The following is a 20,195-nucleotide window of genomic DNA, read 5'->3' as shown; positions in this document are numbered from 1 at the left end:
GGCGGATGTGAGATGAATTGAATGCTTCCATTCGGTCTCTGTAACTTTCCTTTCCAAGACATTGCTTGAAGCCGAAAGTGCTCAATGTATGCTCACGGAATGCTCAAACTCCGTGCACTCTCAAAGACTTGTGTGATTACTGTGCCATATACATTTGCGAGAACGATTAGACTGTACATTTTTTGCCCATTTGCTGTTACTACGAATTATGCTAATGTGTTACGCTATATGATCTACGCCTGGTGAGCGACCTCCACCACGATCTTCCCGGTAGCCCTCTTGGTCTTCAACCTCTCAAACGCCTTCGGGGCGTCCTCCATCTTGAACTGACTGTCGATGACCGTCCTCACTTTACCTTCCTTCATCCAAGCGCCCATCTGCTCCAGATCCTCGCGCTTGGGTTTCAGGAAGAAGCCTCGGAACTCGCGCTTCTTTGGCATGACCCACTTCTTGAGCATGCTCCCCACGATCCCGAGGGAGGGCTCCGCACCGACTGACATGTAGAGGGCTCCCGGCTTGGTGAATTCGTGGCACTGCCAGTAGAGGTTGGAGTCCGAGCCGACGTTATCGACGAAATGGTCGTACTGCTTCCCAGTATCCTTCAACCGCTTGACCAGATCACCCTTGGTGTAGTCGATGACATGATCCGTCCCCAGCTCCTTCACAAACTCCACATTCTTCGTGGAGCAGGTGGCCGTCACCCTGCACCCCTTCGCTTTCGCGATCTGGATCCCAAACACGCCACACCCGCCAGTGCCGCCGTTGATGAGCACCTCGTCCCCTTCCTTGACGAACGGCACGATGGTGTTGTAGGCGGTCAGCCCAGCAACGCACACGGTCGCTGCGTCCTTGGGATCCACGCCCTCAGGAACCCGCGCGACACGGTCCGGATTAGCAGTGGCGTAATCCGCCAGTCCACCGGCCGCGAACGGCTTGTCGCCGACGCCGCCAAACACGAGATCCCCTTCTTTCAGATCCGACCCTTCAGCAGGCTTGACGATACGGCCCGCGAAATCGACGCCGGGGGTCGCTGGGTAGCTGACCAGCGCGCGGCCGACGAGAGGGATCTCGGCGGGCTTGTAGTCGACGGGGTTGAGGGCGCAATAGAGGACGCGGACGAGGTGTTCCGTGGGTTTGGGGACTGGTGGGGTCACTGAGGCCAGGGTCAGGTTCTTTTCGAGACCTCCGGACGTGCTGCGGTATTGCCAGGCACGGGCGGCGGCGGTGGCGGTCGTTGCGGCGGTCATGGTTCTGGATTTGGAGAAGGGGGTGTGAGTTTTGGTCTCAAGATGGAGTTCTCGGATGGTAACGGGGAGGCTGTCAGTTTCAATCATTACCTTTTTCGCAAGGTTCTTCCGGAAAATGTGAGGAGATGGACGGGCTATCCATGCTGACCAGAAGTCGACCTGCGAGGGTTCTGGTTGATGTGATCACTACTTGTACATGCCGTCTAACACCTGTTCCGAGTGTTCTTGTGGCAGCATCGGGAGGGGAGTGTCCAGGGAGTGTGCAAGGAGTGTTCATTGTGAATGCGGAGTGGGACCTCGATCGAATGACAGGCCACTATGACTCTATGAGTGGATGCACAGCCACCGCGTCATTAGCGAGTCGCGCGCGTCCGTCACTCTGCTATTGTTTGTTGTCCATGTCCGGCCGGCACCTCGTTGGCCTCTCGCAGAAACAGGAGCACGGCTTATTCAGACCACGTCGCCGTGAAGACTGTTGTATATGTAGTCCGTCGCCTCCACCAACCCCATCGCTGTCTCCGTGTACGTGTTCCTCCGTTCTTGCGGCTCGCCTAGAAAGGGTCTGCTTGTGCCTGCGTCTCTCCGCTAGGCCATGGACACCCGCGAAACGGAAGAGCCGCAGGAAACAGTGTGGGTTGAGGTATGTCCGGTTTCCTGGCGGACTCTTTTCTCTTTTTGCGCAGCTTCTAAACTTCTTCGCTGTGAACTCGTTTTCCAACCTCCCAGATCGACAGCCCCTTTCGAAACGATACTCTTCCACCAACCATGTCGCCTCCCGCCGGGTCCGCCACACCCCAAGGAAACGGGAAGAGGGACCGCGCAAGAACAACGACCCGACCAGTCGGATTTCTAGAGTCAGCTCGCAAGTTCAACGTGAACAACGATGGCCGTGTGCGTTGTGTCGTTTTACCGCCCACGGGATCTCGGGGGAGGAGCTCCGCGGCAGGTGTGAATGGAGAGAATGCACCTCCGTCGAAGCGGCGGAAAACGTCGAACGCTGGGGATGAGTCGAGTCCCGGCGCGTCTGAGAACGCCGACTCTGAAGCGAGAGCATTGAACGGAAAGTCAGGAGAAAAAGCGGGCGACAAAGCAGGAAAGACCAAAAAGGCCGTCGCCAAACGCGTGAATGGGAAAACAACTGAGAAGGCGGAGTCAACGGCAAAGAAGGACTCCAAGAAGGAAGTCAAAAAGGTTGCTGGTAGTTCTAAAGGGAAAGGTGCTGCTACGGGCAAGAGCAAGACCACCGGCAAACTTGATTCCAAACTTACGAAATCCAAGAAGCCCCCCGCCCCACGCAAAAAAAAGCCCATCCCAATAATCGCCCCACCCTCCACCTACCCCCTCGACGTCCACTTCCCACCCGCCGTCTTCCTCATGTTCCTCGAAGTCCAACAATTCCTCCACCGCTTCTCCCGGCTTCTCAAACTCTCCCAACCTGTCATCGATGCCTTGCGCGAACCCGAATGGCACGGCGCCCATTGCACGGAGATCGTCACGGCTTTACTGGATGTGTCCGGAGTCAGGGGTGGGTTGGCTGGGGTGAAGTATGACCCTAACAGTGGGACGGGAACGCGGCGGACGACGGCGAAGTGGAGCGTTGTCGCTGACCTACTTGCAAACGCGTCAAGTCCTGCCGCTGGACCCGACGCATACGCGTGCGTGAGGGAGATCGTAGCATGGGAAGACGAGCTCCAATCCCTTCGGACCCTCCGCACAGGCAACTCGGTCGAAATCGTCCCCTTCATCGTCCGTCTCACGGGTATCCACACCCTCGTCGCCCTCTTCCAAACAACATGCCTAGATCTCATCCGAGCGGCCGTCGACGACGCGAGCAAGGAACATACGGAGACCTTGCGCCGGATACGGGCCGTTCAGGCGAGCATTGAGAAGGCGCGCGCGGATAAACTCCAGGCCATGGCGCCTGGGAAGGGGATCAAACCGGTGGCGAAGAACACGGCGAGGCAGGATAAGATGATCCGGGATGCGCTGGAGAGGCTGAAGCCGTTGCTTGTTCAGTCCTACGCGGTGCTGCCCAGTGTCAGCCCGCTGGGGAGAGACGCGCAGGTGAGGGGGGGACATCTCACCCCTTCCCTTTCGTTTCTTCCTCCACCCCCACTCACAACGGAACTCTTTTTCTCATCGCGTAGGCGAACGTGTACTGGTTCTTCCCCCTCCACGAAACCCGGATCTACATCTGCGGGCCGCTCTGGCCTCCCATACCCGCCGACAGCAAACCCACCGACGCAAGCACCCCGCCGCCGCTGGAGATCGTCGAGGGACACGGTCTGCCGGATTTTCATCCGAGCTGGAATTGGATCCCGAGGGGGGAGGCTGGCGGGTTGGTCAAGTTTCTGCGGTGAGTAGGGCCACGTCGGAGGAGTGTGTGCCCGGTGGTTGGCTGTATATGTGGGTATGGGGCGAAAAACACTCACACCACATTTTCTTATTACCCTCCCCCTTTGCTATACATCTCAGGCAACAACACAAAACCCTCCTCACACAGTCCCGTGCCTCAAAATCACAACAACTGCAACTCCTCGCATCGCCCGACCAGCTCGAAACGCTGATTGCGGGTTTGGAGGAAATTGACACGTTGTACCCGGTGTGGGATTCGGGAGAAGGACGCAGGGGATCTGGTTGAAGTTTTCCGTCTTGGACTGAGGCGGTCTGGGGCGACATGCCGGGAGGGGAGTTTTGGGTTTTGCAGCGTCAGGGTCTGCACAGGGCAGCGGCGTGGGTTGGGTTGGGGGGGTTTTGCGTGACATAGAGTTACAAAGAGCCGTGCGTATGCATTCTATCACACTCAGAGTGCTCACCTCGACCGTACGACGATGTGATAGAGGCGACGGCGTTTTGGGTCCGATGAAGATATATATGTATAAGTAAGACGATTGTATTTTACAGAAATCAATGCATACCCCTCCCCTCATCGCGTTGCTCAGAGTGTGACAAAGGCGGGTGCTGAGGGCTTGGAGATTCCGCAGACTCGCCTTTCCATGCGATGGTTCCCATCCGCAAAGGACTAGCTACGTTCCGTATGAAGAGATCTCATGCAAAGATACATACTCTACATCCCGCCGTCTATCTCTCTCTACAGGAACCAGCGCGGCCAATGGTCTAACACCAAGCCACGAAGCGGAGACAGATCGCAGGGTGGCGGATTCCTTCTTGCCCCTCCCCTTCCATCCCTGCCTCCATCGCTAACTTAAGCCGTTTGCTTCACTGGTTCAGGCGACCGTATCCGATGATCTTGGTCAGGTGCTCAAACTTGATGCTCTCCTGCAACACCGCAGGCCTAACCTGGTTCTCCGCCGTAATCGGGAACGCCACCAATTTAGCATCACCATTCGCGTCCGCAGTCCAGCCCTTCTCTGCAATCCACTTGTCCAGCGCAGCACCCTGCAAGTTCAACGAGCGGCCCAACGAGGCCTTATCAATGACCTGGTACGCGATCCCGAGCGTCACCGACACATAATCCCTGATCCTCTTCTCAAAATGCTCGTACGGCGCAACCAGCTCCTTGGCGGGGGACTCGCCGCCGTTCAGGTACGTCCAGAACTCGACAAACTTGGCCTGCTCCAGCAGCCTGTGCAGCTGCACCAGCGCATCGACATCGGGTTCGTTCAGCACGCCCTCGTTGAGCATGTAGAGGCAGAGGTTGAAATCTGGGTCGGGCAGGGCACACAGGGCGAGGGCGAGGATGTTGCAGACGATGGCAGTGTTGGAGTAGGTGGGGTTGAATTGGTAGAGTTTGAGCACGGCGAGGCAGGCGTCGCGGTCGTAGGCGTCGTTTTGGAGCATGTCTTCCACGTAGGTTTCCAGGACGGGGATGTTTTGGGGGTTGTAGCGGTCGACGGTTTCGACGATGCGGTGGATCTGAAGAGAAAGCGGCAGGGTTAGATGTTGGACAGATAGAGCATGTTCCAGAACGCCAACCAGCTTTCGCAGCAGATTCAACCAGCAGATCCATGTGCGCTTCCACGAAACCGCCGCAATTCCCAGCCCGGCATTTCAACCTCCTCTCATTCCTCCAGTCGACAGTCCCTCTCTCCTGCACTCTCAAGTGAAACACACAGCCGCTGTCCCTCCAATTCCCACCCTTCAACCAGTCCTCAATACTCACATCCTCAGGCCGCTTCGGTGGGCATGGCGCGGCAGGGGAGGGCATGCCGAAAGCGGGGTTGGCCACAGGCGATAGTGGAGAGTCGGTCTGCTCGTGGTCTTCCATGACTGTGGCTGCTGGCATATTGGTGTTTTTCGACTTGCTTTGAGACTGATCCTTCTGCGAATTCGAGGCGGTCGTCGTCTGCAGAGCTGATTCCTTTGTGATAGTTGCGTGGGGTCACGTGATACTCGTTGTAGTTATTTTGTCCGTGTCTGTATACGTTGTTTTTTTTTGGGTTGGTACAGTTTTGGTTATCGCTGTTGGTTACGCTGATGGTGATCGGGCTCACTGTTGATCGAGACGAAGTTTTGGGATGTACAGTAAGTAATAGGTCGGCGTATATTTTTTGGTTTTCAGAACGTCAAAGAGAAACCGGGCGTTTATGGAATATGTGATGTCTATTCAAAGGAAACTCAGAAAGAACGAATCAAGGAAGCGGTGAAAATGCACGCTAATCCATAAAAGCAAATCTACGCAACAGAAATGAATCGGATACCCATGGCGCCGAAAGACACTCGGGAGCGAAAACAGAAGAGAAAACAAAGGAACGCCGAATAGAAAGTAGGAGAACGTAATAGGGTCCAATAGATATCCATCCAGATTACGAGAGCTTTGTGCGCTTGCGGTGGCTTCGGTGCTAGTTGTGTAGGATGGATGAGGGGGCTTTCACAACATCTCCGATGGAGGGGTTGAGCCAACTTACATCAACGCTCTCATCATCGCTCGCACTCTCCTCTGCGCTTGACGCCGCCCCGTCATCAGAAAGGACGTCAGGGGTCTCTAGGGCAGAGTCCAATAACGCCATGCTTGCAAGCTGGGGTGAAACAATGTCAATGCGATTTCGCCCATGTGGGGATGCCACAGTTTCCGCCGTTACCTGAGTCTTCTCCATCGCATTGCTGATCTTTTGAATGCCCTTCTTCAAGTCCTCGGCCGCGGCTTGGATGTATTCGTTGTGCGCTTTGACGCGTTCCTCTCTGATGGGGAGGCAAGGGTAAGATGTGCCACTATCGAAGAAATGGGAGAAGACGGGTAACTCTTACCCAGCGAACACAGCCTCGTTCACGAGCGTGATATCTTTTGTCATTCGCGAGAGCGCGCGCGCCAGCTTCTGGTCGATGTAGATGGCCTTGCTTCTCAGTTTTGCTTCGTATATCTGTGGAACGGAAATCAGACCATGCTAAGCTCCGTCCCCCTCATTCCCCTAATCTCAAAAGATACCAACCTGTCCAATCTCCCCAAAGATGTCAGAAACCCCCTTGATGTCGACATTGGTGGTATCTCCAGTAGGAATCTCCATAATCACATGTCCGGCTTCCACAGGATGAGGCACATGAGGCTGCGGGACTTGCGGGGAAATGTAAGCTCCAATCTCCTCATAGCGGGGCACTCGGCGGCTGGACACTGGGCGCGTCGACACTGCACGGGAGGGTGTCCGTGTAGGTTGTGGCTGTTCTTCATCGGATTCAAACTCTTCGTCAGATGAAGGCAGGAATTGTCGGGCGAGGGATTCGAGAGTGACGGCGCGGTCCTTTGCCTTTGTGCTCGAAGCAGGGCCGCGTTTCTTGATTGAGGAGGTAAATCTTTTGACCGATGCTGCCACGTCCTCGATGGCTTCATTGAACAACCAGTATGTTAGCAAAGTGGATTGAGTGAAGTCGAAGACAAAACGTCGGGACATTACCTAGGCGAGGTTGCTTCACAGCTGAAGAGAGCGCCTTTGTATTCTTGATAGCGAGCTTTCTACGCTTCCCAGGGTTGTACTCCTCATCGGTCTCCGTGTTTGAAGCACCTGGCATTTCCAGTTCCGATCCACATTCATCGTCGACCTCGAGGGCTGGGTAGGAAATGAATTGCTGTTGTTAGGCGAGAGCAACGAGACCCTTGTGACAGACCTTTCCGACCGCGCTTTGCGGATGACTTTCCCTTCTCCGTAAATGTCTCATCCACAGTTTGGCGCTCTGAGAGGCAATGTGTCAATGAATATCCTGTCTAATCATGCTCGGCGTGAGGGGTACACAGACCCGTTCGAACGCGTTCCAAAAGGCTCTTGCGCTCCTTGGCACCCGGAGTTATGAATGGACTCGCTGAAATCAACATAGTCTCATCAGGGTCGCGACGCCCTGTACTCCTTTCTCGGCGATCAAACAAATCGGTCATGACCATCGGCTTCGAAGGCGTCTTGATAGCGGAAGTGCCATGACTCTGATCGGACAATTTCTTCTTGGCTCGATATTGCTCCAGAGCCCATTGCAGTCCTCCCTTTTTCGCCGAGACCGCTTTATCGCTGTTCGGGGCAACCAGCGTCTCATCGTGCTCGCAAATGTCGGAACCTGGGGTTTAAGTTGACATGCGCTCGCTAGTCAAGTCTTACACTCTGGTGGCAAACATCCATGTATCGCGACGTCTCACCGGAAGAAGAGGAGTCTGACTTCAGCTGAAATGAAGAAGGTCTCAGTACATGAAGGCAGGTCGAGTACGCATGGATATACCGTCAAACGCACCGAGATCGGTTTGATGCGTCCTTCCTTCGTATTTTTTCGGATGGCCACAGCTGAATCTCGAGGCGCCGCATCGTCCGGTAACTGTACTATCTTCTTCGCGGAGACGGTTCGCATAGCCGAAACCAGTTTTGCAGGTGTCACGGGCTCCGCTGACTGTACTGGCTTCTTTGCGGAAACGAGCACCCGGCCGCTCTTCGCAACTGGCTCAATTTCAACCTCCCAATCCAGCACAACCTTCGCTTTCATAGGTTCCGGCGTTTGAGCAGAACTTGATGAACTGAAAGTGAAGGAGCTTTCAGAAACAAAACTCTTCGCAACAGCTTTCGGTGTGGATGGCGGAACTTCGTCCGCGGCGAGTTCAGCAGGAGTTTTCTCCATTGTGACATCCGCCGCAACCCTTGCTTTTTCGACGCGAAGTGGTGGTCTCTCCATTTGAGGCACGGACCATTTCACACGAGCTTCAGGCTTTCAGTATAATGCGGTGAGTTGTGCCCTGGGTAACGCAAAGAGATCGAAACATACCACGTCCCGGCCTTTCAGGATGCGTCCGACACTCTCGTCTACGGAGGCATACGTTCAGAACTCAGACACGTATGTGAATTACAATGAATCGGAGAGGGAAACCCACCGATTGCAGAGGCCGCCGGATCGTCCTCTATCAAGACTGTAAGCTTGTTTGTTGTTGGAGGATCATCCTGCTGTGATCCATCTGGACCAGCAATGATGACGGGTTCCTTCAGAGCCAAGAAGAGCTTGTAGCCCCCTGAGTCGACCGTTGCGAGACGGAAATCAGCTGTGTTTCTGACCGTCTAGAATTTGTCGCATATGTACCTGGCTCCTCTTCAATCCTCCAGTCACTCAGTTTCTCATAGCTAATATGCAACGAGATCGTCTCGCCCTCCTAGCATTAGATAATTAGCATACCGCTCTCAGGCTCGCATGCAAACACTCTCCTTACATCTGGATCGGCGACCTCCGTGGATATCCCATCGACATCGAAGTCCAGCCAAAATGTATCCAGCCCTTCGGGGATCTTCAGCTGATAGAAAGGACCAAGACAATCATAAGCTACGTTCGTCCTGATAGCCGGTCTAGCTGATGACATACCTTTGTGGGAGCCAAGTGACCGGTGATCAGACAGTGGATTTCGCGGACTTTGTAGAAAACTGGGCACTTCGAAAGGCCGTCATTGCCAGAGTTGATGAGCTTCAGAAAGGATCTCACATCCTGGTAGTTTTCCATGTTTTAATTTAGGTACATTCTCCAATATTGAACATAAGAAGCTCTCAGACGTACCTCATGAAAGTGATCTCCGCAAATCTCCGCAAGCCTCTCTGGCAAACCGAGAGCATGGGCAAAGTTGACTCGTCCGGCGCTCGACTTTGGCAACAGTCGGAAAAGAATTTGCATGATGCTGATTTGAGACTCTACATCACCAGCTTGTCGCATCAATGCAGCCAGGGCTTTCAGTCTCGGAAGGAACGCATCCGCGTTGATCAGCGCTTTGTTTTTGTTGCTTTTCGTCAGTAACTGAATCAGCGTAGACAGTATCTGTAGCCTCCTGGCAGTAGAACAGTCGCCCGTCCGCAAGATGTCAAAGAGGCAAGATATCATCTGCTCGCCCACAACATCCTTTTCCAGCCTGCCGTCTTCAACCGCTTGCGACAGACAGTTCAGACTATATTCAGTGATATAGTCATCGTAGGGCGGCTTCGCCGCGGGAGGGAAAACACTCTTGATGATCTTCAGAATGGCATCCCCGATGACTGGATTCGCTTCTGCCGTCGGCGTTTCCAGCCACCGACAAGCTGCGGAGAAGAAGGTTCGTACGACGGGGTAATCTTGTTCATGCTTCGCCTTCATGCAAACATGAGGGTTAGCTTCCGTCAAATCAGCAGGCTGACACTGCGAGCGCCCTTGTACCTCTGCCAGGCCACTTGAAACGTTCTTGACAAGGACCGTGAAACTGTGCAAGCCAAAGTTAGGACAAATTCAGGGATAACAGGACTACCACCGTTGTGCGTACTCCTTCGCGGTGAACTTCGCTGCCTCGTCTGAATTCTTCCCTTTCCCGGCTTTCTTCTTCGGGCCCTCCTTGACTTTGTGGCCAAACAGTTGTGTCTGCTTTGACAACTTCGACTCTAAACGTGCCTTTGCAGGCATTCTGCACGAATTAGCGACGGTGGCAGCCGTCAAGCGAATCGTGCTTCTCTGTTCCCTCAGGATCGCCCTTCAGTATGTAGTTATGATCTGGGAGGAGTGCTGAGCCTTCGTGGGAAAATCGGACAAGCGCAGAAGCCAGGGTGGTGTAAAAGCAAGGAAATTCAAATCGGATGTGCGTACTGAAGAACACGCTGAGGTGTAGATGACGTGAATGAGGGGATGAAGACAGGTATGACTCATACATTTATGGCGTTCCGAATCAACTACGTAATGAAATCTGAATCCTGGTTTCCGGGTTCCGTCTCCTATTCGTAAACCGAACCGCGGCTGTGGTGAGTAGAATCTTGTCTCTGAGCCAGGGTAAGCCTGACCATAGCCGGTACCAGAGTTACCAGAGGCGTTGTTCTACCGAGTTTCCGGAACAACTGGAGCAGCCAGATCGATGAGTCACGATTGGTATGACTCACAAACGACTCACAATCGACTCACGTGACATCACGTTAACTAATATCGTGACCAGGGCGTCGGGACAGTAGCCAAACACATGACTCCCCCAGGGATGAGCCCATATAATGCTTTCCAGGGCCCCGGTATTGGTAAGCTTGATGTAATGCTTATACCCGGCAACGTGGATTTCCTCAATCTTAGCTTCCACCAGAAAGCTGGTACCTATCTCGGGCAGCGTACCGGCGAACGAGGTTGCGTAATGGGGACCTACTACGTATGACGCCGGCCTCAATCAAATCGACAGTATTGACCGCAGGTGGCACAGTACCCCATTCCACGTCATCCCCCCGCAACCCTAACCCCACTAGTGCGGGGTCACGTGATATGCTGCTGAGATTCAGCAGCAGCTCGCACATTTGGCATTTTGAAATGCTTTCACACCACCCTGCGCAGAAGCGCTCAGAATCCGTTTCGCGCGTCCTCTGCCAGTGACTCGTGGAACTGACATCAAAGAGTCGCGGTCAAAAAAGGCCAAAGAAGCCTTACCGCTCTTACCGGGCGTGCGGCGGTGTCCTTTACCAACCTTCCAACGGAGACGAAACGAATCGGAACTTACCCTCACTGACATCTCCAACGGCAACCTAGTCTTGTCAATGTCGTTGGGCTTGAGGGCCAGACTCGTTGCAGCATCCACTCCAATTCGCGTTGTGCCTGTTCTTACTGCGACGCAACCGGTATCCTTCTCCTTCACGACTTCTGCCGCGGCGTTGGCTCAGAAGATCGTAATCCGATCGCAACCCGGTCTAGGTCTCTTTCCTCAAAGCGGTGGAAGTGCCTTTCGCAGGTTCAACGGGGCACCGCGCTCGTGCGTCCGGACCCTCTCCTCCTTCCGCAACATGGCGGCCAACAGTTACCCACGCCAGGACGCCCCAATGCCGGGAATACTGCCCGCCCTGCGCAGAGAGCCGTCCGAGCACCAGCAGCTTATCCACGAAGAGGATGGGACGACCTGGGAAGACGTGTCTGGTTCCGGGAATGGTTTGTCGGAAGCTGAGGCCGCACGGTTGGCACAAGCAAGTGGAAGCGACCTGATTGAAACGGTGCTGCTATTTCCGACTTATGCGCGTCTATCGCTGACGAAGAAGCAGGCTGAGAAGGCTGCAAAGATGGGTCAAGCTGCTGCTGCAGTGCCTGCGACACCGCCCGCCACCGCTGCCGGCAGGGTGACCTCATATTTCAGCCGGTGGGGTAGCGGGACCACATCGGCGTCTTCCGCTGCGCCAGCTGCGCGGGAGCCATCACCAGGCGCTGACTTGGCGGGCGGAAGTGCTGTTGCAGAGCGAGAAGCATCACCTATAGATGCATCTGAAGCTGCAACTTCACTCAAGCCACCCGGTCCAATTGAAATTGAGGGGTCTAAAGACAGGCACTGGCTGGTCAACGTCAAAGGATGGGTGTATGGAACGAGGGAGCAGAGCAAACGACGAAAGATTTTACTGAGTATCTCCCGAAGACTCTTAGCCTCTGCTACGGTTGACGCTGCTTCCGGCACGCGTTACGACGAACGAGCGGGGCTCTTCCTTGCAACATCGCTGCAAGGGGTCAAAATTCGAGTCGCTGTCTCCGGGCTAACACCCAACACGAGCCTCATTGGCATACCAGCCGAGCGGAAACCGCGTGAGCGACCGCATTCCAGAGGAGACACCCCTGAACCGGATACCAGCAGCTTCGATTATGATCAACTGGCAAAGACCGAAGCCGGGATCGACCTGGTCACCGACGCAAGTGGCTTCTTCTCGGGGACGATTCAACTCCCGAAAAGCTTTGTGGATAAGTGGCGGGAAGAAAACGCACAGCCGTGGGTAGACCATAACTCGGTGCAGATCGTTGCTTTCAAACCCGGGGAGCCTGGTGCGTGAGATATGAAACCATCTGTTCGGCGCCGTCTAAGGTCATCATACTGAAGCCTTCGATTTCCAGAAACATTAAACACCGTGGGCCAGGTGGAACTCATCTCCCCAGAAGGCGTGTCAATCATCTCCGACGTCGACGATACCATCAAAGAATCACTGGTACATGAAGGCAAGATGGCCGCCATCAACGCGGCGCTGTTTGCCGAGGCCCGTGAAGTCCCTGGGATGGCCGACGCGTACAACTACCTCCGTGCGCGCAACGTCAGCATGCATTATGTGAGCGCTGGGCCGTACCAGCTGTATCCGATGCTTTCGGCGTTCTTGAAGACGAGCAGGTTTCCGTTGGGCTCGCTGAATTTGAGGAATGTCTGGGAGAGGGAGAATATGAGCTCCAAGACGTATAAGATCAAGATCATCACTAGGATTTTTCAAGTATGTTGAAAGTGAGCCTTGTATTGTGGAATCCATCACTAAGCCCGCTGATCCCCTTGCAGGACTTCCCAGATCGAAAGTTTCTTCTGCTAGGTGATTCCGGCGAACGGGACATCGAGACCTACACCAGCCTCTTCAGCTTATTCCCTTCCCAAATCGTCAAAGTATTCATCCGGGACGTGACATCCCACAAATTCCCACCAAAACCTCCACCACGATCAGACACGCCGCCCCTGCCGCCGCCAATGGATGCAGGCAACTTTTCAGATCCAGAACCGACTCGGAGACCAGCATCTCCCGCAAAAGGTCTTCCGCCAAAAACCTCCCCAGTCTCCTCATCCCTGCCGCTAGGCTCCACCAAAAACATTATATCCGCCTCCTCCGACACCGAAACCACCGCCCCAACCCCATCCCGCTTCTCTATGCCCCGCATCCGCAGCTTCCCACTCCGCAGCCGGGAAGCCCCGCCTGAGGTTATCGACCCACTGGAAGCCGAGCTCGGGCCCGCGCCTAACCCGCTGGTGTTGCGCGCGCGCATGGCGTTTGCGGCGATGAAGAAGGACGCCTGGGCGTTGTTCACACTACCGGAGGTTATTTTCACGGACAAGGTGGTGATGGACGCGCTGAACAAGGTGGCGGAGAGAACCGAGCGGGTGGAGAATGGGATTGCCGGGTCGGACACGGATGAGGAGGAGCGGAGTGGGAGCAGCAGTCCCGTTGTGCCTAGGCCGGGCCGTGTTGCTGCTGCTGCCGGATCCCCGCTGCGGAACTCGCATGTTTACTCGGAGGAGGAGGCTGTTTTGAGCACGCAGGATGCCTCTGCTGTTGGACAACCCCAGACGAAGGACGATGCGATGCAGACGGTGGCTATCGATGACACAACCCTTTCGCACGACCAGCCTGCCCAGCCACAAATCCCGCCACGTCCCGAGGCATAGATCAGAATAGACCCCATCGCTATCTCCCGCCAAACGTTTCGTTCATTGCGAGTCATTCGCTTACACTTAGAGAGAGACACGATAGTTGTCTTGCAACATTTTACCATACTGTATATATTTTGTTCACCAATGCAACTGGCAGATTTTCCCTCTATCTACTGAAACATGGAGAATATCGACGTTTTAAAAGTGGAGGCACCGCCGCGGCGGTGGGAGTCCCGGCCCTGGGCTGTAGACCGACTTCGATTATCCTGTCCATCGTGCTCACACCGCATTCCGTCAGGTGCCTGCCAGCTTCCATGAACAGCTGACAGGCACCTACCGACGACGGCATGAGAAACCTCCAACACATAGCAGCCGTTGTTCACACGCAACGTCTGGTATTTATCTACAGTCATCTCAACCGGTATACAGCGCGATTCCACACTCCTTCTACTTCGACGCCCTCCCCGAGGACAGTTACTCAGCCGTTGCTCCCAGAGCCTCCCACACCCATCTTTGCTCCGCCAAGATTGTTTTCCACCGCCAAAACCGAGGAAGAACGGCGGACGAGAGATTGAGAATAATTAATTTCCGCCTGTTAAGTCTCCTACATCTGTTGGGGACGGTTGGCGCTGGTTGGCGCGGTACCAGCGGTCGCCACAAAGGCTTTTTTTTTCGGTGCCGGGCCCGGCGAGGAACAACTGGAACAACAACGTTGACCCACGCCACCTTCGTCTGTGCGTCGTCCCACCAATTGATTCATGTTTCGCTTCATCCGTTCATCCTCCGGAATTCTTATGTGCTTTAGTCATCGGAGTACTACCATAAAGTCGTGGTTTGGGAGCCAAATTGTATACGGTTCTGACGTCGTTGGCTTGGTGTTTCCGCGTCCCAGCCCCATACCCGATTATTAGTGGTGGAAGGCCTCATACTCCACGCAAACGTGCCCATTAATTGCGAGGTATTGGGCTAGGGGCGTTTTAAGTGCACCCCACTTATTGAAGGTTTAAGTTCCCGAACGTTTTCTGCTGCCCTCTTCCTCCACAGCAACCCCGCCCACCAACCAGGCCCACAATTCCCAATCCCCGGAGAGACGAACCCACTACTATATACCGACCGCGCCCACAACCAATCTCCGCTACTCACATCTACCCACGTCTGGTTTGTCAGATTCTGAAAGCGAAACACTTCCATATCAACTACCCCTGACGTACTGAACGAGCCATGCCCGTCTTGGTTCTTCGCGTCAAGAGCTCCGCTCACGAGAGTGAGTTCGAGCCCTTCACGAGATTGGATTCTCCGGACGATTTTGCTGCTGCATGGAGGACCTGTACTAAGGTAGGCTTCTCGCCCTACGACGTGGCGCTTGTTTCTTGGCGGTTGCAATCTTGCGCGCCCCTGTTATGTTTTTTGTTCCTACCTGGCGCCGGGGTTCAATTCACTGATTCACTGACGAAAAAAATTCTCCGCACAGGTGAAGGACACTCTCGAGAACGGGAATCGCTTGGAGAACCTGTCCTGGCGTCTTTGGCATCTGCACCAGATCCTGGTGGAGACCAAGAAGGCGAACAACACGCAGTTCAAGCGCCTGTCCTGTAAAATCACGAAAAAGTTCGGCCAGCCTGCTCAGACTGTGAGGCGGCCGGTCTCTCCTCGCAGCGAAACCATCACCGTCACCGAACAGCAGCAGAAGGAACTGCAACAACACAAGCAGCGCGAGCAGAAGCTCGAGAACACCATCCAGCAGGGCTTTGCATTGGCGCGGTCGGCGTTCCTGGAGGAGCAGATTGTAGAACAGATCGCGGAATCGGTGCAGACGGTGCAGCAGCCGTCTCGTATCGTTGAGCTCACTGAGGATGCCCAGAACTCCTTTGTCGAGTCACAACTTTTTGCGGCCCCGACGGAGCAATTCCATGTGGAGGCATTCACCATCCCTGAGCCATTGGGCATGGATGGCCTCCTACCACCTCATGCCGATGCCTTCGGAAACGCCTGCGCTCTTGCGGGTAGCTCCTCAGCGACGGAAGCCAACCTCCTGATTCACTTCACTGCGAGCCCCGCAAACGAAATGTCCTTCTTCAACCCGGATATGTGGAATCATAGCAACACTCAGCAATCTGCCGATCTCCCATCTATCGACCCCAGCATATTCAACTACTCGTACACGCCTCTTGCCATCACAGGCCCGGATATGGACGGCAAGACCATTGACCAGTCAGCGACGGTGCAAACACAAAGCCAGCAGACCTTCCCAGCCCCAGGTTTCGAGTGGGCGAGTTGCCAACGAGATATGTACACACCAGCAGAGAATCTTGCGACGCTTCCCAAGTACGGAGACACACACGGTTACTTACCGATACAAGAGACCACATTTGGATTTAACGCGCTGCCAGAACGATCGACTGCTTCGGACTATATCCCCTCGGCTTTGCCAAACTCGTCTATCATACGCCGGCCATCTACGTCGCTTTCCTCCGGTTCGCAGGTTCAGCAAAGCAGCAATTCAACATCTTGCACATATAGCCAAAGCGAGCAGCTGTACGGCATGCCCGCGAATCCATTTTCCCAGTCTCCGCTTGCGCCACAAACATACGACCAAGTCAAAGCTATCTACCCATCGGACATGACCACTGTTGCACCCCAGTCGCTGTATGATGTATCACAGCAACAGCAGACCTTCGGGCCATCCATGGCGTCTCAACATTTCGTGTTGCAGCAGCAGCCGCCATTCGTGAACGAAGATCATCGCGCTTCGTCTTGGTCATTTACCGAGTTACCACGCCCACCACTCAATGGCTTCGGAGCAGGTCCAACTCAAGATACTGGGATGAGCAACGACGGTGCCGGTTGCTCATACCAAAAGGAATTTGACGCGCTGGCGGCCCATGACGATCACAAGTGTACAATCAAGCTGGAAGAGGGAATAGTCATGCAACCCGAAGACGATGCCTCAAACTCCTCCACGACAACGTCTACCCCGCTATCTGGCCCAATCCGTCCCAAAGCAGTCCGACGAAGCACTGCGAGGGTGCAGACTGCGCCAACACCTTCGGCGCCCAAATCGAAATCTGGCGGACCGACAATAGGCGCCAATGGTACTATCAACACTTGCCAGAACTGCGAAGCGACATCGACGCCACTGTGGAGACGATCAGACCAAGACGAACTGCTATGCAATGCCTGCGGATTGTAGTAAGTATCGCGATGTTCTTTCAAGACTGACCGATGGCTCTTTGCTCACATCCTTCTTACCAACCTTTCAGCTACAAACTGCATAACCGCCACCGACCCAAGTCTTTACGTCCCCAGTCTCTTCAGTCAGGCGACGGCGATGGCGCCAATACCGCTCAACTCACCCATTGCGCAAACTGCGATACCACGTCCACACCTCTATGGCGTCGCGACGCCGAAGGCAGACCCATTTGCAACGCATGCGGGCTTTACGAGAAGCTTCATGGCGGGCAGCGTCCGGCATCCATGCGGACGGACGTGGTCAAGAAGCGGAGTCGTGTGCAAGACGGGAATGGACAACGGAAAAAGCGAGCACAGAAGGTTGAGGCGATGAGTGATGCGCAGACGGTATCTGCGCCGTCTGCACCACCGGCACCCGCATTACCTCCAACCTTCTCTGTGGGCATTTGAGAAACTACAAGCCGACCACATCCTCGCCAACTTCGATCCGATTGAACATGCTTCGGCATGCGCACTTCCTACGCTGGACCTACCTTTATCCCCCAACCCTCTCGGACTGTTATATCATCCCGTTTCACTGCTGCTGGATTACACATGACTATCAGTCCCCCTGTTTATTCCTGAGTAACCCTCATATAGCCGGCTCTCCGTTCTCATCCCCGGACATTTCTCCATCCGTTTTTCCCAGAAGTCATGACATTATCCCCCCGATGCGATCAACAATCGCCGGGATGTGGTGAGGAAGGAGCTTCTATGACGTTCCATACTTTGTACATTCTGTAGTGTTGTGCCCAAAAGAATGACTTTGTGAATCTCCCTGTATTCATTATGTGCATGTCGTCTGTTTTGGTTGAGGGAGTGCCGGCCGAGAAAAGTAACTTATTAGTTGATGTGCAGTACAGTACGTTGAGGACGAAACAAGTGATGACACACGCGTCAGAGCCCTCGTGACCCAGGTGATTCGCTCCAAACCGCAACCGGGTTTTATGTGAAGCAAGTCACAACAATCTAGGCAGCCAGTAAAAGCCTTTCCACAGTCTCATATAGCATATAGTCTCAGTGTAGAAGCTCTTTCTCGCGAACTGAAACCTTTTTGTCCCAAGATCAGCTGAGTGTCGCTCCATCAGCATCGCAACCCGATCAAGTGCAAACAGCGCGCCAGAATGTCGTACTCGGACCCCGCCCATCAGAATGCCGTGCAAGAAATCTACAGGAAGCTGGGCACCATCCCCATCGCGGCCATCCTCAAACACCGCGAGGCCACGCGAGGCAGTTCGCCTTTGATTGCGGTTCCGGAGACGGCTACCGTCGCTGAAGTGATGCTTCTTTTGAGGAATGAGGGGATCCTTGCAGTTCCTGTGTATCGAGTCACGGAGGGACAGAGTGGTGGAAGGCAGTATACGGTAGGTAGTGTGACCCGTGTGATGGAATATTGTTATGCATTTTGCTCATAGATCGTGATGGCGAATAGGGCATCATCAGCATCCACGACATTCTTGCCTACACGGTTTTTCAGAAGCTCTTTGATCGCTTGGAGTGAGTGCTTTTGCATCCATCGCGGCCCATACTTGATCGATCTATCCATAGAAGTCTGAATCGCATAGAGCTGATGCATGGCGGTCAATAGGCCTGGCAGCGGTGCTTTCGTCGGTGACAAGGCCGGAGAGCTGCGAGACTGGATTGACTCTCTTATGGAAGATCAGGAACAGTATTTTGGAACTCCTGTAAGTATCTCTTCGATGCATCCGCATGGCCCATTATCGCTTTTTGACGCGTCCCATTTCCAAATGTCAGATTGGAGAGCTGGTTGGCCTTAGCCGCGAAAGCCAGGAGTCATGGTCCTTGAACGCCTCCATGCCTGTGTCCAACCTGTTGCAGCTGCTCACGGCCGGCGCTTACCATCGTGCACTTATTGTTGATGACGAGGGAGTGCTCATTGAAAGAAGCGAAGAAACGGAGAATTTGCCTGAAGGTTCCTTCACCACTATGATTACACAGGTCGGCAGGAAATCACGATGTTAATGAGCAGAGCTAGGTTCTCTAAATCTTCCGTGGTTGTAGACGGATGTGCTGGCTTTTCTTGAAGATTGCGTCGACCTCTCGCAAGATGCAAGACAACGCATCGAACAACTCCCAGTCAAGGAAATCAACGAACTCGTCACTCGTCGTTTGGAACATCAGCAGGAGCAAGCGCAGTCAAAGGCGACGTCGACAGCGGAAAGAAGGACGGGCAAAAGCCGAGTTGTGACTGTCCTCGACACGGCAACAGCTCTTCAGGCATTCCGGTACGCATTGCGTTCCCGGACATGCTTGCTGCACATTGCTTTTGCTTTCCCTTCTGCCCGCGGAGCGCCATGTTGAAAGGGAACGAATACTTACAAGTCGCTCGCTTCCGGCCGCCTCTTATTCAGTGACCTGTACATCGGTGGCGTTAGCGCCGTGGCGGTTGTGGACAAGGAAGGTGGCTTGGCCGCCAATCTCAGCGCTTCCGATCTCCGAGGTCTGAGTTCCTCGAATCTCGAAGGTCTTTTGGACCCGGTATGTAGGCCCCAATGGATGTATACGGGCATGCACCCATAGCTGACATGGCTTTGATACTCCAACATCTAGGTTTTTACCTTCTTGGAAATCGATACTCGTCGACGTTCCGATCAAGTCAAAGCTGATCAGCTCAAGTTCGTCGAACCTGATGCCCCACTGTCCAAAGCTATTGCCATCGTAAGTCATAATGACTCGGCATTCACTCATCTTCAGTCAACATTCGGCAGCAGATTTTTGAATGAGTTGTCTAATTATCCTATTTGCCAGATTCGCGATGCGCACATCCATCGTGTCTGGATCGCCGATGAAGGGGACAAACCTGTGGGAGTCGTCACTGTGTCCGACATCCTCAGCGTGTTTGTCCCCGATGGGTTGATGGCCATCGAGCAGTAACGAGTCTCTCTCGCGCGCGTTTTTCACATTCATGTATCCTTCTCTTTTCTTTTTTTTTTTTGGCCGTACGGTCAGTATGGTTTTGATGTCCTACGAGGCTGTTTTTTGGTATGATTGCAACAGCAGTTTGGAATGCGATTTAGGTTCATTTGAATGACCGTTGAACGGAATAGGCGCATTGCTCAGGGGGTGCTCAGCCCCCATGGAAAAAAGGGCATACGCAAAATTCAGCCAGGCTCCGGGCTGCGCATTCAGGACAATGATAATCCTGTCATAGT

General features: G+C 54.1%; 9 protein-coding genes across 9 annotated transcripts; 4 read left to right on the top strand and 5 right to left on the bottom strand.

The window, feature by feature from the left end:
• Positions 1-129: 129 nt before the first annotated feature.
• EV422DRAFT_529846 (putative zinc-type alcohol dehydrogenase-like protein C16A3.02c) lies at positions 130-1,742 on the bottom strand. Its single transcript, XM_053070351.1, has 2 exons — positions 1,338-1,742; positions 130-1,251 (listed from the first exon to the last, which is right to left on the bottom strand). The coding sequence occupies exon 2, from the start codon at positions 1,245-1,247 to the stop codon at positions 234-236; it is 1,014 nt and encodes a 337-aa protein (XP_052925398.1). The 5' UTR covers positions 1,248-1,251; positions 1,338-1,742; the 3' UTR covers positions 130-233.
• Positions 1,674-4,138, top strand: EV422DRAFT_529844 (uncharacterized protein). Its single transcript, XM_053070350.1, has 4 exons — positions 1,674-1,887; positions 1,974-3,311; positions 3,395-3,603; positions 3,723-4,138. The coding sequence occupies exons 1-4, from the start codon at positions 1,840-1,842 to the stop codon at positions 3,886-3,888; spliced, it is 1,761 nt and encodes a 586-aa protein (XP_052925397.1). The 5' UTR covers positions 1,674-1,839; the 3' UTR covers positions 3,889-4,138.
• Positions 4,139-5,535, bottom strand: EV422DRAFT_529843 (armadillo-type protein). Its single transcript, XM_053070349.1, has 2 exons — positions 5,371-5,535; positions 4,139-5,123 (listed from the first exon to the last, which is right to left on the bottom strand). Exons 1-2 carry the CDS (start codon positions 5,491-5,493, stop codon positions 4,467-4,469), a joined length of 780 nt encoding a protein of 259 aa, XP_052925396.1. The 5' UTR covers positions 5,494-5,535; the 3' UTR covers positions 4,139-4,466.
• An 807-nt stretch (positions 5,536-6,342) lies between these two features.
• Positions 6,343-7,522, bottom strand: EV422DRAFT_60252 (uncharacterized protein). Its single transcript, XM_053073722.1, has 4 exons — positions 7,437-7,522; positions 7,097-7,373; positions 6,638-7,026; positions 6,343-6,568 (listed from the first exon to the last, which is right to left on the bottom strand). Exons 2-4 carry the CDS (start codon positions 7,209-7,211, stop codon positions 6,452-6,454), a joined length of 621 nt encoding a protein of 206 aa, XP_052925395.1. The 5' UTR covers positions 7,212-7,373; positions 7,437-7,522; the 3' UTR covers positions 6,343-6,451.
• On the bottom strand, positions 7,100-8,666 carry EV422DRAFT_60306 (uncharacterized protein). Its single transcript, XM_053073733.1, has 5 exons — positions 8,545-8,666; positions 7,917-8,476; positions 7,825-7,849; positions 7,437-7,745; positions 7,100-7,373 (listed from the first exon to the last, which is right to left on the bottom strand). The coding sequence occupies exons 2-5, from the start codon at positions 8,346-8,348 to the stop codon at positions 7,231-7,233; spliced, it is 909 nt and encodes a 302-aa protein (XP_052925394.1). The 5' UTR covers positions 8,349-8,476; positions 8,545-8,666; the 3' UTR covers positions 7,100-7,230.
• EV422DRAFT_60155 (uncharacterized protein) lies at positions 8,282-10,201 on the bottom strand. The gene is made up of 8 exons (XM_053073703.1): positions 9,943-10,201; positions 9,840-9,882; positions 9,213-9,773; positions 9,024-9,143; positions 8,875-8,955; positions 8,748-8,817; positions 8,545-8,679; positions 8,282-8,476 (listed from the first exon to the last, which is right to left on the bottom strand). Exons 1-8 carry the CDS (start codon positions 10,077-10,079, stop codon positions 8,385-8,387), a joined length of 1,239 nt encoding a protein of 412 aa, XP_052925393.1. The 5' UTR covers positions 10,080-10,201; the 3' UTR covers positions 8,282-8,384.
• Positions 10,202-10,989: 788 nt separating this feature from the next.
• Positions 10,990-13,952, top strand: EV422DRAFT_529811 (uncharacterized protein). Its single transcript, XM_053070348.1, has 3 exons — positions 10,990-12,437; positions 12,507-12,871; positions 12,934-13,952. The coding sequence occupies exons 1-3, from the start codon at positions 11,180-11,182 to the stop codon at positions 13,807-13,809; spliced, it is 2,499 nt and encodes an 832-aa protein (XP_052925392.1). The 5' UTR covers positions 10,990-11,179; the 3' UTR covers positions 13,810-13,952.
• Positions 13,953-15,015: 1,063 nt separating this feature from the next.
• Positions 15,016-17,433, top strand: EV422DRAFT_496566 (uncharacterized protein; the record flags this gene model as incomplete). The annotated part of the gene is made up of 4 exons (XM_053067886.1): positions 15,016-15,129; positions 15,266-15,436; positions 16,436-16,983; positions 17,055-17,433. The coding sequence occupies 4 exons, from the start codon at positions 15,016-15,018 to the stop codon at positions 17,431-17,433; spliced, it is 1,212 nt and encodes a 403-aa protein (XP_052925391.1).
• Positions 17,434-17,960: 527 nt separating this feature from the next.
• Positions 17,961-20,071, top strand: EV422DRAFT_529803 (uncharacterized protein). Its single transcript, XM_053070347.1, has 8 exons — positions 17,961-18,386; positions 18,455-18,519; positions 18,611-18,707; positions 18,778-18,981; positions 19,045-19,268; positions 19,395-19,521; positions 19,594-19,701; positions 19,792-20,071. The coding sequence occupies exons 1-8, from the start codon at positions 18,147-18,149 to the stop codon at positions 19,915-19,917; spliced, it is 1,191 nt and encodes a 396-aa protein (XP_052925390.1). The 5' UTR covers positions 17,961-18,146; the 3' UTR covers positions 19,918-20,071.
• Positions 20,072-20,195: the final 124 nt, after the last annotated feature.

This window comes from Fimicolochytrium jonesii (assembly GCF_025526975.1).
Source record: "Fimicolochytrium jonesii strain JEL569 chromosome Unknown EV422scaffold_12, whole genome shotgun sequence".
Taxonomy (NCBI): domain Eukaryota; kingdom Fungi; phylum Chytridiomycota; class Chytridiomycetes; order Spizellomycetales; family Powellomycetaceae; genus Fimicolochytrium; species Fimicolochytrium jonesii.
The sequence above is the reverse complement of the archived record's forward strand: the minus strand, read 5'-3'. Positions and strand labels throughout refer to the sequence as shown.

Excerpts from the sequence above, each read along its gene's own strand:
- EV422DRAFT_529846 (XM_053070351.1), bottom strand. The coding sequence starts at position 1,247 with ATGACCGCCGCAACGACCGCCACCGCCGCCGCCCGTGCCTGGCAATAC.
- EV422DRAFT_529844 (XM_053070350.1), top strand. The coding sequence starts at position 1,840 with ATGGACACCCGCGAAACGGAAGAGCCGCAGGAAACAGTGTGGGTTGAG. Across the intron at positions 3,312-3,394 it reads CGCTGGGGAGAGACGCGCAG|GCGAACGTGTACTGGTTCTT; the intron begins GTGAGGGGGGGA and ends CTCATCGCGTAG. Across the intron at positions 3,604-3,722 it reads GGGTTGGTCAAGTTTCTGCG|GCAACAACACAAAACCCTCC; the intron begins GTGAGTAGGGCC and ends TATACATCTCAG.
- EV422DRAFT_529843 (XM_053070349.1), bottom strand. The coding sequence starts at position 5,493 with ATGCCAGCAGCCACAGTCATGGAAGACCACGAGCAGACCGACTCTCCA. Across the intron at positions 5,124-5,370 it reads CACCGAAGCGGCCTGAGGAT|ATCCACCGCATCGTCGAAAC; the intron begins GTGAGTATTGAG and ends CTTTCTCTTCAG.
- EV422DRAFT_60252 (XM_053073722.1), bottom strand. The coding sequence starts at position 7,211 with ATGCCAGGTGCTTCAAACACGGAGACCGATGAGGAGTACAACCCTGGG. Across the intron at positions 7,027-7,096 it reads TGTGAAGCAACCTCGCCTAG|CCATCGAGGACGTGGCAGCA; the intron begins GTAATGTCCCGA and ends TGTTCAATGAAG. Across the intron at positions 6,569-6,637 it reads TCTTTGGGGAGATTGGACAG|ATATACGAAGCAAAACTGAG; the intron begins GTTGGTATCTTT and ends TCCGTTCCACAG.
- EV422DRAFT_60306 (XM_053073733.1), bottom strand. The coding sequence starts at position 8,348 with ATGGAGAGACCACCACTTCGCGTCGAAAAAGCAAGGGTTGCGGCGGAT. Across the intron at positions 7,746-7,824 it reads GTCAGACTCCTCTTCTTCCG|GTTCCGACATTTGCGAGCAC; the intron begins GTGAGACGTCGC and ends CTTAAACCCCAG. Across the intron at positions 7,374-7,436 it reads TTTGGAACGCGTTCGAACGG|AGCGCCAAACTGTGGATGAG; the intron begins GTCTGTGTACCC and ends ATTGCCTCTCAG.
- EV422DRAFT_60155 (XM_053073703.1), bottom strand. The coding sequence starts at position 10,079 with ATGCCTGCAAAGGCACGTTTAGAGTCGAAGTTGTCAAAGCAGACACAA. Across the intron at positions 9,774-9,839 it reads TTTCAAGTGGCCTGGCAGAG|GCGAAGCATGAACAAGATTA; the intron begins GTACAAGGGCGC and ends GTTTGCATGAAG. Across the intron at positions 8,956-9,023 it reads GTCACTTGGCTCCCACAAAG|CTGAAGATCCCCGAAGGGCT; the intron begins GTATGTCATCAG and ends CCTTTCTATCAG.
- EV422DRAFT_529811 (XM_053070348.1), top strand. The coding sequence starts at position 11,180 with ATGTCGTTGGGCTTGAGGGCCAGACTCGTTGCAGCATCCACTCCAATT. Across the intron at positions 12,438-12,506 it reads TTTCAAACCCGGGGAGCCTG|AAACATTAAACACCGTGGGC; the intron begins GTGCGTGAGATA and ends TTCGATTTCCAG. Across the intron at positions 12,872-12,933 it reads TCATCACTAGGATTTTTCAA|GACTTCCCAGATCGAAAGTT; the intron begins GTATGTTGAAAG and ends ATCCCCTTGCAG.
- EV422DRAFT_529803 (XM_053070347.1), top strand. The coding sequence starts at position 18,147 with ATGTCGTACTCGGACCCCGCCCATCAGAATGCCGTGCAAGAAATCTAC. Across the intron at positions 19,522-19,593 it reads TCGAAGGTCTTTTGGACCCG|GTTTTTACCTTCTTGGAAAT; the intron begins GTATGTAGGCCC and ends TCCAACATCTAG. Across the intron at positions 19,702-19,791 it reads TGTCCAAAGCTATTGCCATC|ATTCGCGATGCGCACATCCA; the intron begins GTAAGTCATAAT and ends CCTATTTGCCAG.